Here is a 15594-nt window from a genome sequence, read left to right as displayed (position 1 = left end):
TTGATTGTCCCACCTAACTTTATCCTGCCTTGCTATAGGCCAAACCTATATTGGTGATTTACTATTAACCAATGAGAGTAACACATACTCACAGCATACAGAAGGATTATCCCACAGTACAAGGAAGAGAGCACTTCCAATTGGGTTAGGCCATGAGCTTCCCAGAAAAGCCAACAGCGCCCTGCAGGGAGAGCAGAGTGGAGGGAGAACTCGCCCTTCCTCTACCCAGTGCAGTGGCCAGTGTGTGGCACAGTTGATACTTACAGGTTGGGATCACTTGGGCAGCCTGTGGTGGCTGGTGCAGCAGAGTCCCGGGATGTCCCCTGCTGTGCCAGTGCCACAGTTTAGGGAGTGTGTCTCAGTGCTGCTCTTATTTAGGTGGTTACCAATCTTTTACGTATCGCCCCCTTGTCATTTACCTAAAGGGAGAGATGATCGGTTTCCTTCAGTAAATGAAAGAAACTCTTTTTTTTTTTTTTTTTTCAGTCTGTCTTCAAGAACTATGATCTCGACCAGGATGGCTACATCTCTCAGGAGGAGTTTGAAAAGATCGCTGCTAGCTTTCCCTTTTCCTTCTGTGTGATGGACAAAGACAGGTGAGGATAGTGTGTGGGACTATGTAAGGGGTCACTGAGGAACTTTCAAATACATGTGCTGCCAGGCTTCTGTGATTCATAAGCCTGGAAGCAAGAGCCACAATCAAGTGAAGGCCTCGCTCCTTTAGTCTGGACTGCAGCAAACCATGAAACCCATGCACTCTCTGAATAGTTCTCACATGAAGACTCCCAATGCCACCAGATTAGGAGAAAGCATCTGGCCTTCCTTCCCGCTTTGGTGTTACAGATCACAGAAAGAGCAACGCGTCCTGCATTTTCCTCACGGCTCTGAAAGCTCTATCTTAGTTCTCAACAGAAAACCAATGCATGGCCAGTGGGTTCTACAAGTGTCCTTCCTGTCTCAAGCCAAACACAGGCATGAAGTCTTTGCTTTCCTACACGCACACTCCACACCACTTCCCTTTCAAGTCTGGAACACACTGATCTGTTTGGCCATGTAGCAGGTGTGACGAGCAGTCAGACCGCCTCGCTTTCTCACTCTATGCTGTCCCATGCCCTTACTCTGAGGAGAACTCAAGGAAGCAGCCCTAGGAAGGACAAAAGGAAAGGTTAGCTCCAAAGGCTGGAAACCACCCTTCCTCTACTCACCTCCTTGCCTGTCATTTGCTTCAGGGAAGGCCTCATCAGCAGGGACGAGATCACAGCCTACTTCATGAGGGCCAGCTCCATCTACTCCAAGCTGGGCCTGGGTTTTCCTCACAACTTTCAAGAGACCACCTACCTGAAGCCCACTTTCTGTGACAACTGTGCTGGCTTTGTAAGTTGTTCTCAGAGTGTCAGAGTGGAACTTGGTGTGTGCTGCTGGGGTTTGCTCCAGTCCCGCTCAGGCCCCCACAGTTCTGCTGCCCACTTACAAAATAATCACTCAGAAGCTTATATTAGTTAAAACTGCTCAGCCATTAGCTCAGGCTAACTATTGACCAGCTCTTACATCTTAAATTAACCCATTTCTATACATCTATATCTTGCCACATGGCTTGTAGCTTACTGGTATCTTTATATCTTACTTCTTATGGCAATGGCAGCTGGCAGCGTCTCCTGACTCAGCCTTCCACTTCCCAGAATTCTCCACTCTGCTTATCCCGCCTATACTATACTTCCTGCCTGGCTCCTGGCCAATCAGTGCTTTATTTATCAATCAATCAGAGCAACACATTCACAGCATACAGAAAGACATCCCCATCAGGTGTGGTGGGGTTGCAGGGGGCTTGGGTGGGGAGGGAGTAGCATATAGGACAGTTTAAATGAGTAAGACAGACATGGTCTCAAAATCCTTACATAATCACTCCAGCTCAGAACTCAAGAGAACACCCAGAAAACGTAGTCCTCAATTGTAGGGGCTTAGCCTGTCACTAATTTCTTCCTGCTGTTTTTCTTCCCTGGTGCATTAAATGTCTGGGATAAATGGTACGGAAATGTGGAATTTGGATATACATTTTAAAAGTGCTATATGCTGTTTCAAATTGTTAGAAAACAAGAAGTAGGAGATGCATTTCTTCCCCTTTCAAAAGAAATTAAGTTACAGGTGTTCCAGTGGGTTGCTCCACACCCTACAGGGGGAGCCGTGATTAAATTCAGTATGTCACAGAGCAAAAACTAAAATGATATGGCATTGGGAGGGAAACTTATTGAGAGGAGTGAGGGTTAGTGGAAATGAGAGAAGGATAAAGGAGGATGGGGTAAAGGAATGAGTATCACTAGAATGTATTATATACATGAGGGAAATTGTCCAAAAATAGATTTTTTTAAAAAATCTTATCTCAGAGATTACCTGAGTGCTGTGCTGTTTACCCTCTGTCCCAACCCAATTTCCTCAAAACCCAAGTTTATGACCCAGGACTACACATTGAGTGCTCAGGGTGCCTGTTGGTCTGGGCTCATCCTCATCAGACATGCAGAGTGCTGGTCCATACAGAGCTCTTGCATAGGTATCAGTTGTCTCTGACCAGTGGCTTCTTGTCAGAGGACTAGGACATGAGAGAGCCACCAGTGTCTACCCATTTATAGATGGTAGGATGAATGTAATTAATTCTATCAGGGTCTGTCTACCCATTGATGGACAGTAGAATGAAGACAGAGAATGAATGCTACCATGGTCTACCCACTGATAGACAGTACAATGAAGATAAATAATGAATGCTACCATGGTCTACCCACTGATAGACAGTACAATGAAGATAAATAATGAATGCTACCAGGGTCTACCCACTGATAGACAGTAGAACAAAAATAAATAGTGAATGCTACCAGGGTCTACCCAATGATGGACAGTAGAGTGAAGACAGAGAATGAATGCTACCAGGCTCTATTCTTTGACAGACAATAGAGTGAAGATAGAGAATGAATGCCAAGGTGCAGCTTCACACCAGACAGATAAATAACTTGTGCCATATTGTTTCCTTTGGCTCATAGCTCTGGGGAGTGATCAAGCAAGGATATCGCTGTAAAGGTAAGTCTCAGCTTTGGGGAATGGGGTCACTTCCCTTGTCTGAAGAGCTCTCCTTGATCACATTTTTTGTGCATAGTAGCTGTCCACTCAGTCCAAACTTTCTCGGCTGAGTTCAGAGCCTTGTGTCCAAACTGGTTTCCAAAGAGCATCCTAAGAGGGATTGTTGCCAGCCAATTAGAGGGATGCCTACGAGTCCAGTCAGGTAGTTTCCCTCTACAAGACCCTCTCTTTGTCTCAATTGCCCTGGAAATATGGATGACTGTGCTCCTTATAGAAACATGGAAAGATAGATGCTCAAGGAAAGGGAATCTCCCTGGGTAAGGTTACTACAGGACCAGTCAGGTTTTCTTTTTTCAGCAGATACCCCAGGACCTAATTTTCCAGGTTGGCATCTCTTCTCTCCACAATGAAATGCTGCTGAGTTCTGAAACTCATTGATGTGGTGCTGACAAACTCTAGGACTTACCAAGGGGTTAAGAATCAGGAGGTGGTCTTCCCTAGATCCCTTAGGAATGTCAGGTGTCCTAGCTGCAGAGGCTAGACCAACTGAGTTCGACAAGAGGGCAGTGCATGAGTTTGGTTGTGAGAGAGTCACTGGAGAAGTGAGTGAAAGACTTCTGAGCAGAGTGTCTTGTCCACAGACTGCGGGATGAACTGCCACAAACAGTGCAAAGATCTGGTAGTGTTCGAGTGCAAGAAGCGAATCAAGAGCCCAGCAGTGTCCATGGAGAACATCAGCTCTGTGGTGCCAATGTCCAACCTTTGCCCACTGGGAACCAAAGATCTGCTCCATGGTAAGCAGGTACCGGGGACGTTTGCTGTGGTTAAGGGTCAAGTTTGGCAGGTAAGAAAAATCACCCCATGGTTCTTATTTCCAGTTAGCCTTGACCTCAATTGTTATGCCATGGCTGACTCATCATGGATTCTAACTCTCTGCGTGTTGTAACAGAGTGGAAATTAGACTAAAAAGAAAAGTCATCATGTGCTTCTGGGCACCTACACTAAGTGCAGCATCCCATGTTAATTCTCTCCCTCTATCCTTAAACCTAGACGAAAAATGGGGAGGGGGAGAGACAGTGAGAATGAATATATAACATGCATAACATGCAGTCTGAAAGCAACATATTATGTAAAATGAATAGCTGTGTTCAGAAATGAAGACTAACATCTCCATAGCTCAGAAATGTCTGGATAACATACTATTAGCAGAAGCTGAAACAATATTAGTAGAAGCTAAATCTCGAGGGCTATGGGGGTCCAGCCCCTCGATAGTCCCCTCCCAGGGTCCGGAAAGAATCTACAACCAGCTGATAATTAATCTTTGAAGAAATGAATCTATGTACACGAAACTCCTTAGTTCATACACTTTATTATTCTGTGATAGTTCTCTCTCTACACAGCTTCTATTCTGCTCTCATGCCTAGCTCCTTTCTTGACTGATTTCTCTCTCTATTTATCTACTGTCCTCTCTAGGTTCTATCTTAATTCCTTCATCTAGTTCTGTCCCTTCTAGGTTCTCATCCATTTAGTTCTTTCCCCTATCAGTTCCTCTCCCATTTCCTTCTCTCTCATCTTGTTCTTCTTCATCTTGTTCTTCCCCATCTGGCTCTTCCTCCTTTCCCATCTCATTCCTCTAGTTCTCTCTTCTAGCCCTTCAATCTAGTTCTTCCCCATCTCAGTTTGTTCCTCTCAAGTTCTTACCCACATAGTTCTTCCATTCTCTTTTCTCTTCTCCCTCCTGTGCCCTGGAAGTCCCAGTATAAAAACGGGAGGGTCCGAGCTAAATTGTGTAAAGCTATTACTTAATGTCCACCTGACCTAGGCGGTGTCCTCTTGTGGAATTTACCTTAAGTCAGGAGACTTGTACATGGGCTGCTATCACTGTTAGTCCTTGAAAGTTGAGCACCCACCTGGGCAGTGTTTCCTATAGTCCTTGAAAAGTGGCTAAGGGAGATATCTGATTCCAGAGAAAGCCTTTCCTGAGGCTGTTCTCCAAATTCCTGGAATGTATATGTCCAGAGAGTGATCAATCCTCACTGTGAGCCCTTCTTAGGGAAAAGTCAATTGGGAAAACTATTAAGGCACACATGATTTTCATAACAGAATACAGCTGATATATAACAAGCCAAGTAACACCAAAAACTCCTTGGGATTTAGCTTCCTCTGGAGGAATTCCCTGATTCCTCCAGGTAGTGACTTCACCATAACCAGCTGAGTTCTTATGATATATTCCTACGACCTGCAGCAGCTGAAACCATAGGCCTTCTTGACTCTGTTTCCAGAAGGAGGCAGACACTGCTGAGAATTTAATTTCTGCAGTTTAACAGAGACCACTATGCACGAAAGTGACCAGAACCAGACTCATTGCTAACAACTGAGAAAGGGGCCTCCAACACAATGTGACTGGCACTTAGGGCTGGCAGCAGAAAATAGGCTTCCCTACCGGCAAGACTATGTACTGGCTCAGTGACTGTGCATCATCCCTGGTTTTCTTCCAGAAGAGGAGCCCCACCCATTAAATTAACACCCTGCCCTGGACTGAGAACCTTGAGAGGTCAGGTGAAGAAAAATGACTAAAATTCTAAAATCAGAAAAGTAAATACAGACAAAAAAAAAAAAAAGGAGAAACTCTGGATCTCTGCTTGAAGATTAACCAAATCATTCAGGGCTAAGCCAGAATTGTCACAGCTAACTCTGCATATGGCAGAATGCAAGTAAAGAGTGATTCGGAAATAATTTGAAGCAAATCGACCAGAGTCTCCCCAGGTCTGGAAGGCAGAGAAGTAGAGGGAATGTCTCCAGTTGGGAGAAATGACAGCATCCTGACATGGAGCAGGGTGGAAGCCAGTGAAGGCCAAGTAGGCTGTGGGGACACAGATGACAGATGTGTACATCAGAGGGATCGCTGTGTCGGGCTGCTGGGAACGCCTTCTTGGAGAAGGTGGAATTTCAGCCAAGTTTCAAAGGAAAGGTGGTGCTACGTCATGAGGAAGATGAGGAATACTCCAGAGAAGATGGCAGATGGAGCAAAAGGCAGGAGAGCTGTAGGCAGAGCTGCTGGGATGAGTGAGGTGCTGTGGTGGAAGTGAGGTAAGAAGTGAAGTAGAAGCCAGTCAGGTGTGTTGTAAATGCCAGGTGGAAGACTGTGCGTTGTCCCTGTTCCAAAACAAGAAGCCCTTACAACAGAGGGGCAGAGTCCTCAAGATTCATTCTCTGGATTTCTGGAGTTCTGCCTCAACAATAGAGGGGGCATAATTTGGGAAGTCTGGTTGGTTTAAAGTGTGACTGTGTTAAAGTCAGGAAAGGGAGGGGGTTCAAGATGGCTGAACAGAAGCACCTGACGCCTGCTTCTCAGCTGGTGTGATGGCTCTCGAGGTGATGATGTGTGCTGTGCAAGACTGGTGGCCCCAATTCAATCCCTGGGACCCACATAATGATGGAAGGAGAGGGGCCTGTGTGGAGGCCCACAAAAGTTTCCTAGTGAGATCTGAGCTTGCTCTACCCAGCAGGGCGGCATTGAGAGGATTGCTTGGCCATGTACATGGTTACCAGGTGATTGGAAGGGTCTGCTGCACTTGGCTGAGCTGGGGGGAGGTCTTTTGCTCCACCCCTTGGCATTCCTATAAATAGAAGAGACAGAAGGAGCCAATGGAAAATGATCCAGGCCCTCCTGAGGCTATCCTGTGTTTCTATCTGTTTCTTTCTCCTCTATCCTTCAATCTAAATATTTCTCACTTCACCCTCCTCAAGAGTACCCTGTGGGGGAAAAATGGGAGCAGGTCTCCCACAGGCCTGGAGAGATGGTTCAGTGGTTGGGAGCATTGGCTGCTCTTCCAGAGGACCCGGGTTCATACCCCAGCATCTCAACTGTCTTTAACTCCAGTTCCAGGGGACCTGACATCCTTTACACACACACACACACACACACACACACACACACACACACACACACACACATATACAGGCAAAACACCAATGAATAATTTTTTAAAATCATTTTGAAAAATGGAAGGAGAGAATTGAATCCAGAGTTGTCCTCTGACCTTCACCATGGTAAACACACAGACACACTAAAGTTTACAACTTGTTTAACAGGTATATAACACATTTTTAGATAGAATGAGAAAACAGCAGCAGAATAGGGAAAGGTATTAGAGACCTGGGATGGGTGTGGTACGGGAATAAAGCACCTTGATGCCTGATGCCTCAGTTCCAGCCACAGGAAAGGGAGTTTCTCTGTAAAGCATGAAATCAAGAGTGCCCCAGCAAACTTGTCAATGGGATGCTGGCAAGTCTGGCTAGTGAGGAATTGCACATCCCTCATAGGCTTTTACCTAACTAGACAACTATCTTGAGATCTGTTCTGTAGGCAGCTTTGGGGAAAAATGCATGTCATCTTCTGAACCTCAGGGGTGCTGTACTCAGAAGGCATCTGGAGAAAGGACTTGTCTTCTGACTTTGGTCTGCTCTATGGGTCAGAACACCAGCTTATTCCTACCTCTGGGATTTGAAAGATAGTCCACTGAACTGGTCAACAGGAAGTAGCCCTGTGAACCAGCCTTGGTTCTGTGGAGTGACTCAGTATGTTTGAGTCAAATTTGCTGGAGATTCTGCATTCTACAGGATGGATATTGTTGCATGAAAAAGGAAGGGTAAGGAATATAGAGAATGGGTGTAAAGTAATAGAGGATGCCCTGTGCCTTCTAGCCTCCAGGCATGAAACAGACAGGCACATACCTCTGTACACAGACACAAAAGAATCCCTTTTTAAATTCAGCAATAAGAAAAATGTATCATTTTAATATAACTGTATTTCAAAAAAGTAGAAAAACCTTACTCATGTATAAAATCACTTCATTCTCTAAGCTCTAGAAAGTAGGATATTTTTCATCTCCACCTAATGAAATAAACAGAATCCAAAATGTATTTATTCATAATGTTGTATAGACCCCAATTACTTTTCATGGAGCTCAAAATTAGTGCTAAATCTCTGCAAAAGGTAAATTTGGATGACCTCCAGTTTATCTTACCACCCATCTCAAATGCATCCTCTAATCCTCTACTTTCTCAGGAAATTACTCCTTATAGTTAATATTTCCAGACTGAGTCCCAGGCAGGTATATTGGCTAAAAGAAAAATCAGATGGCTGGTTTGTTCTGACCCCTGCAGAATCAAGTAAGTATGAAACATTTTAGAACACACTCCACAAAACTAATTCTGCCACCTCACCATTAATCTGTACCAATCATACAAGTGAGTCCCACAGAGAGTTCCCACTGTCTATCTGCTTAGGTAGCACTTCCAGTACCTGAATCAAACTCTGAGTAATAGCTCTTGCCCTCGAGTCCACAGAAAGCATTTACAGAACATTCTGTCTATATGTTTATCCAGCTATCTTTAGAAGTGCTTAGAAAACCTTGCTACATCGAGGCAAGGATTTTAACTTACTTACAGGAATAGTAACTATCCAGGTAACTTTTGTGTAAACAGAAAAGGATGCTTTGGTTTCAGGGGATGGCTCAGAGGTTCAGAGCACTTGTTGCTCTTGCAGAAACCTGGATTCAGTTCCCAGCACCCACATGATATCTCACAACCACCTGTAACACCAGTTCTACAGGACCAGAAACCCTATTCTGACCTCCAAGAGCACTGAATGCACGTGGTATACACACACACACATACACACACACACACACACACACACACACACACACACACACGTAATACAGGCAGAACATCATACACATTTAAAAATCTTATTTAAAAAGGTAAAAAGGAAAAGGTGTTCTTTCCTTGGTATGGGTGAATCCTGACACTGAACCCCTAGGTTACTGCTTCTACTCCTGCCTGACAATGCATGCCCCAAAACAGACGGTACTTGGAAGTGGAACTCCCGAAATAAGGAAAGTCCCGTTTGAAAGAAATTTTGTGAATCTTGAGTTCATCATTGTCAGAGAGCACTAACAAATGTATCTCCCCGCAGCACCTGACGAAGGACCTTTTATATTCCAAAATGGGGAGGCTGTGGACCACAGTGAGGAGAGCAAGGATCGGACCATCATGCTCCTGGGCGTGTCCTCACAGAAGATTTCAGTTCGACTGAAGAGGACTGTTGCCCACAAGACCACCCAGACAGAATCGTTCCCGTGGGTTGGCGGCGACACACCTGCTGGTCACTTTGTGTTGTCTTCCCCACGGAAGCCTGCGCAGGATGCTCTTTACGTGCTCCCCAGTCCCCCGTCCCCATGCCCCAGCCCAGTGCTGCTCCGAAAGCGAGCATTCGTCAAGTGGGAGAACAAAGAATCTCTTATCAAACCCAAACAGGAGCTTCACCTCAGGCTCCGGACCTACCAAGAACTGGAACAGGTGCTACCCTTCTCCCTTTTTAGCTCTCCTGCTGAAGTAAAATCCAATAGGGAACGCATAAGAGCGAATATCCAAAACAAGTTGATTCCTAGCAAGTTAAGTTAGCAGACAAAAAAAAAGGAAGAAAGTTGCCAAATGTAGGTAACATAAGCCATTTTAGTGTCAAGGAAGAGAGGAGACATTAGCTTGAATGGTGTTTATTTTTCCTAAGGAATGTTTTCATGCCCTTTTCCCTCAGACACCAAGATTTGCACCATCCACCTAGCTTAATGAGCTTATCTGTGTAGTATACAGTGAAGCCACCCCCAAGGTTCCAGGATGCTCATCATTGTTACCAGCAAGGTTCCTTCCCTGCCAGGGAGAGTCAGAGAGCTGTGTGCTAGACAACATCCCTGACTTGATTTGGTGACTGGAATGAAGAACATGGAAGCAGGAGGAACATGGGACAAAGAGCCACAGATTTTCTGGAAGAAAACATGCCTTTTACTCAAAGTACCTTCAAAATGCATGTTAGCAGACAAGTTAATCAGGAGGTAGCCACACTTGGGTTACCTTAGGAAGAGAGACCGCTAAAAGTTACTCTTTAGAGCAATAAAAGAGATCGTGAAAAGGGAACATGGTATAAGTAGAGGACTTTGGTCTGAGACTAAGACATTTATTTTTGGTTTTGTTTTGTTTGTTGCTGTTTGTTTTAGTTTTGGTTTTTCAAGACAGGGGTTCTCTGTATAGTCCTGAATGTCCTGGAATTCACTCTGTAGACCAGGCTGGCCTCAAACTCAGAGATCTGCCTGCTTCTGCCTACTAAGTTCGGGTATCTAATCCCAGACATTTCTTATGCCAGTTATTAAACACTGTAACCTGGTTGGTCCTCTGTAAAATACAGGGCTAAGAGTGCATGCTGAGGTTTCAAATCTTACATGCCTATCAAAGGTAGCAAAATAGTTGTGAATAATGCCATGAGAAACACTTGACAGAATAATTCCCACCCAACTACGAGGGCCATAAACCTTGATGTTTTATTAGCTGCTTCTCTTTTTTTCTTACCTGCATCATAGAGACCTGAGGACCAGAATTCTCCACAAGCATTTTAGAGAACAATTGTGTGCCCTGCTTTTCCATTAGGGACCTGCAATGACTGGTCTTTAATCCAACAGTCCTCGCCACAAGGAATGAGTCCAGTTAAACTAGTGTTTAAAATAGCATGCAATAAGGACGGCTGATTACAGCTGTGTATTGTAATACACATTAAAACAATGTGTTATTTTAGTTCATGCCATAACTGAATCAGCGCGGAACTGAATAAAAATGGAAACTAAGACATTTGGGTCAGATATGCCTGGGCTCTAGAACTATGTGTTTGCACTTTCAGCCCATCTAAAGTTTACAGCCAAAACCTATTGCCCCAGTGTACCTGAGGATTAGCTGCCTATTATCTGACAGCATTCTATTATCACATAGCAGTGTCAGGCTGGCAGCAAGCACTCAATCTCACATAAATTGGTAGAGAGCACGAGGTAATTCAGTCTGAGAACCCAGAGGGTGCCCAGTTAATCAGATGCTGCACCTATGTTTTCTGACATCCATGTAAGTCAGTACGACTTGAGGATACGTTCCTCGACACCAGAAGCTTGGAGATTACCCAATGGCTATACAGTGAAATTGCTGCCAGTGGAACATTAAATCCCCATTTGGGATGAGACAAGAGTCTTCCATCAGAAAGGCATACTAGTTATCACTATTGGGGGTTGTGAGCCTAGGTTTAATTAACTATAACATCTCATTTCACTGTTTTGAGGTACTGCTTTTATTGTTCAGAGTAGACCAGACCACAGATTACTTTCTGCTAGGTTACAATGCCTGCTACACACTATCAAAAGGTGGTGTCTTCCTCCACTCACTTCCCAAGAATGGATTATTCTGTCTGCTAGCCACTCACATCTGTGATACGATAACAAAGAGTAATTGCTATTTGCTCATGTCCATGATAAAGTGTTATTTTATACTCACAGCTAAATAACTACTTTGAAAATAGTTGGTAATTCTTAACCTCAGTGAATAGGAGATACCAATCAAATTGAATACTCTCGATGCTGTACGTGATTTCCCACTCACTGCCTCTCTATTAACATGTCCTATTCTCATTTCTCTTTAGGAAATAAACACCCTGAAAGCAGATAATGATGCCCTGAAGATCCAACTGAAGTATGCACAGAAGAAAATAGAATCCCTTCAGCTTGAGAAAAGCAATCATGTCTTGGCACAGATGGATCGGGGTAATTGTTCTTAATCCCGAAATTCAAGAGAATCTGTGGACACGTATCCTGGGATCTCACTTCAAAAACTGACTGTAGAGGTTCGGGCAACTTCAGATGAAGTCTTGAAAGGGGGAAAGCCAGCTGTTGTTGTTGGCGTCATTGTTTTTTTACCTAAAATATTCTTAATGTGAGTCATTGGTTTTCAGTCAGTGGACTCAATGGGAAGCTCAAGTTTGGTAAAGCTTTGAGCATTCATATTAAAACCCTTTTCTTTCTTTACTGGAACCAATACCAAACCGTGTGCTCAAATAAGACTATAGTTTCCTCATAGTGTCTCAGGCAGCCTGCTTTACTGATTTGTAGATGAAAAGTCCCTGAAGAACCAATGTGCTGCCTTCCCCAGGGTTTCTGCAAACTTCTACCCAAGTCTGCTCATAATGGAAACAATACCCTGAAAGTGGTGACTTGGACATGCCTGCATTGTTTGTGACACTGATCCCTACCTCACTACCTCAGATCTGATCAAGAGCCTCCTTCCTGTCCTTCCTCACTTGCCCCACCCCACTCCCACTTCCTCCCTTGCTGGTAGGCACATCAGCTTATCTACCTAGAAGTGAACTTCTAGACATGTAGCCTGGTTTTAAATCCAGGGCTTTTTAATTGAACTTGACATTATCCAATTGCAGGTCAACTCATAGCCCTAGGTCTTAGTGATCATGAAATACAAACTACAACTCACCATCCACAAATAGCAATTTCCATGCCATACACAGCTAATTAGCTAAGACAAATGACATAAACGTGTTTGTCCATGTATTCTCTAGTGGGTACACTTAAGAATCCGTGACTTTTTAAAAGAAATGGTCTGTAGACAGTGTTTAATTCTTCATGCTCAAGTTTCTCTTTTTAAGTAAACTATCATAAGGTTTTCTTTTGAACTGAATTTGTGCTTAAACTGTTTTCACTTTTACTATCTAGAAATAAGCTAATGGATGTGATGGCTTTAACAGCTGACAGCATGTACATATGTATAGAATATGTATATACAGTATCAGGCATGCATGTAGCTCAGACTTTCTCCTTTAGAGAATGCAGACGTGAATCAAATACCTTTTAGTAATTTACACAAATTCACAAATACAGTTCTGTTCATTAGAAGACAAACTGCTAATGATGTAAATTATATTGTTTTGCAAAATCATGAATAACAGTCTCTGAGTATTTATCATGAAAGTTAAAAATCAGTGTGGGTTTGACTTGTTGCCTGGGAAGCTATTCATAAAATTTGTCGGCTTTTCAGCTTTCAAAAACATTTCATCTGAACGTGTCCTTTTGGGAAGACTTCGCTTCCATGCTGGGGAGGTCTGGCACCATGCTAACTTGTAATTCATACACAGGGTGAACAACTTCCCAGAGTGCCATCTCACAAAATGAGTTCCAAACCTACAGCCAACAGCACTGAGTCTCCAGAGGAGTGTGAACTGTGTGGTGCTGCCCCTAAAGTACTCAGATCACTTACGTTTATCTGATGAAAGCCTATTGTCCATCTGTGTACCTTTGTGGAGTTTTAGTGACAAAGAACTGACTTATGGTGAAAGTTTCACTTGACTTTAATGAACCACTTTACACACAATTTTGTCCTTCTTCTACATCCATAGTCAGAAATTCTCAAAGCATAGCTACCACCTGGTACATCCACCTCTAGCAGGTGTGATATTATATGGAACAATTACATGGAACAATTATGAGTAATAATAGACCTCACAATATGAGTAATGACAGACCTGAAAATTCATATTGTTCACTATGGATAATTTCCTCTGCTATGTACCAGTACACGTGTATAGCTCATTTTTTTTTAAAACACTGTCTTTTTTCTTATTCCCCATGCCCAATAAAGATCTCCCAAGGAGTTTTTATGTAAATAGCCTGTAATATAGGAATTCAGAGGGCCTAGGTCAGTGATGATCATGGCTAGATGATCTTACGTCCTGCAGTAGCAACAGGAAAGACAACAGGAGGCAGGGATTTCATCACAGATCCTTACAGTCCAGCAAGGACAAAAGATGTCGGGAGTCTGCCCTGGTGCCGATCCTACAGAACTGTAGGAGCGGGTGGGATCTGCTGGCACAACCTGGAACAAAGTTCTGCTTCCCACACCAAGTGTTGTCTACCATCTTGCTTGAATTGTTTGGGCAGACGTGTGTCTGCCAAAACAAGGGCAGATGCTGTCACTAACAGCGATGTCTCTTCCCATCTCCTCTGGTGACTGACTCACCCCCTTACTGACCACTTGTGAAATTCTGTCTAAAGATGTATAATGTAAAGGCTGCAAGAAAACAAAAATGTACAGACTGTAAAATTTTTGATACCTTGTAAGTTTCCTTGTCTGATATTTATATGATAAAAGACATTTGGATCCCTATAACTTCAAGGTCTTGTGTTAACTTTATGCATTTCATTTGACTTTTTCCTGGAATTCAAAGCAAAACTACTCCATTCTATTAAACAGTTTTCTTGGGGGGATAAGAGGAAAAAACAAAGACAACTCACAGCATTTCCTATGAAATTACTCTAACAAGCTGACCCTGAAGGAAAGGTGAAAATTCTTCCTGTCCACCCTCATTCCCAATCTGCAGGTCTCACTGTAAGCTGTCTACCTCACATGGTAAAAAGACATTTTCTGGTTATAAATTCTTTTGACATTATGCTCACTGTTTGCCAGGAGTACTGGTAAATGGTTTTAAATTAGATGCTATGTATTTTCTTTTTAATGAGACAAGTTTTTCTAACTCTACAGAGTACAAGGAAACAGCTCAACAGCCGCTTCCCCTGACTCAGTTCACGAGCTCAGACAGCACTGATGTTCCCAGCCCAGAGGAAAGCTCAGTTACTAATTCGGAAATTTCTAGTAAGATCGTGTCCACAGGTGCTCATAGGTGCTCCAAGCTGGGCAAAAACATGGAAAAAAGGGGGGACAAAAAGTGTAAATATAGAAAAAGCATGAAATTTGAAAACCAAGAAACAAAGAGAAAGTATCCAAAAAGGTATTAGGTCTTAGAGGTCAGTGAAATGCCATTCCTCATCAGTCTCCATGTACTCAACCATTCCTAACACTCTCATGTGATGACCTTCCACCACAAACGCCCCAAGAAACCATAGTGCCATCACAGGCATCGAAGAGCAAATAGTCTGCAAACAAGTTCTGAGCAAAGGGTATCATCATAATCCCACCTAAGCTATTAGGTAGGCTGCAGACAACAGGGCTTCTCTCTGCAGTGAAGCTCACAGCTGGGGACACAGAGCTGGCTCCACCCAGCTGTGATGTCAGAGGTGCCCAGTTGAGGAAAGGCTGCAGATGGTTGCAGGGACAACCCCACAGCACGCACAAAAGGAACAAGAAGAGTGCAATAGAAATAAACTAATGTCTCCTTCATAGTTATATAAATCTACAGGGTTAGAGGGAAAGAACAGACATGGTGGTACAGGCCTGTAGTCCCAGCACTCAGAGGGCTGAGGCAGGAGGATGCCAAAGTTTGAAAATCAAGTTCAAGAGCAGCCTAGGCTGCACAGCAAGAGCCTCTCTCAGATAGATGGATGGATGGATGGATGGATGGATGGATGGATGGATGGATGGATGGATGGACGGGGAGACAGAGAGATTAGCTGTAAATCATCCCTTACTGTCAACAACTAATGCTCATGAAAAGAAAGAAGAAATGTGAAATTTTTCTACAAACTTCTTTTTGTCTATTCCACAATATTTTCCTCATATACAAGTATATTTTATACTGTTTTGCCTTTCAGAATACACAGGTACTGATACATGTATTTTCTTAGTTATGGAAAGGCTTCTGCTTCAATTACCACACATGAAAAAAAAATATTAAATACAGACACAAAAACT

The 15594-nt window shown here is 43.4% G+C and overlaps 1 protein-coding gene across 1 annotated transcript in view; it reads left to right on the top strand.

The window, feature by feature from the left end:
* The window catches only part of Rasgrp1 (RAS guanyl releasing protein 1), a 66768-nt gene extending 52653 nt beyond the window's left edge, over positions 1–14115 (top strand). Inside the window, exons 12-17 of the mRNA XM_036184528.1 lie at positions 487–596; positions 1230–1374; positions 3030–3066; positions 3708–3860; positions 9050–9432; positions 11585–14115. Of these exons, the coding sequence (XP_036040421.1) occupies positions 487–596; positions 1230–1374; positions 3030–3066; positions 3708–3860; positions 9050–9432; positions 11585–11719 (963 nt within the window). The 3' untranslated portion in view covers positions 11720–14115. The remainder of the gene's footprint in view (positions 1–486; positions 597–1229; positions 1375–3029; positions 3067–3707; positions 3861–9049; positions 9433–11584) is intronic.
* Positions 14116–15594: the final 1479 nt, after the last annotated feature.

This window comes from Onychomys torridus, chromosome 4, assembly GCF_903995425.1.
Source record: "Onychomys torridus chromosome 4, mOncTor1.1, whole genome shotgun sequence".
Classification (NCBI taxonomy): Eukaryota; Metazoa; Chordata; class Mammalia; order Rodentia; family Cricetidae; genus Onychomys; species Onychomys torridus.
The sequence above is the reverse complement of the archived record's forward strand: the minus strand, read 5'-3'. Positions and strand labels throughout refer to the sequence as shown.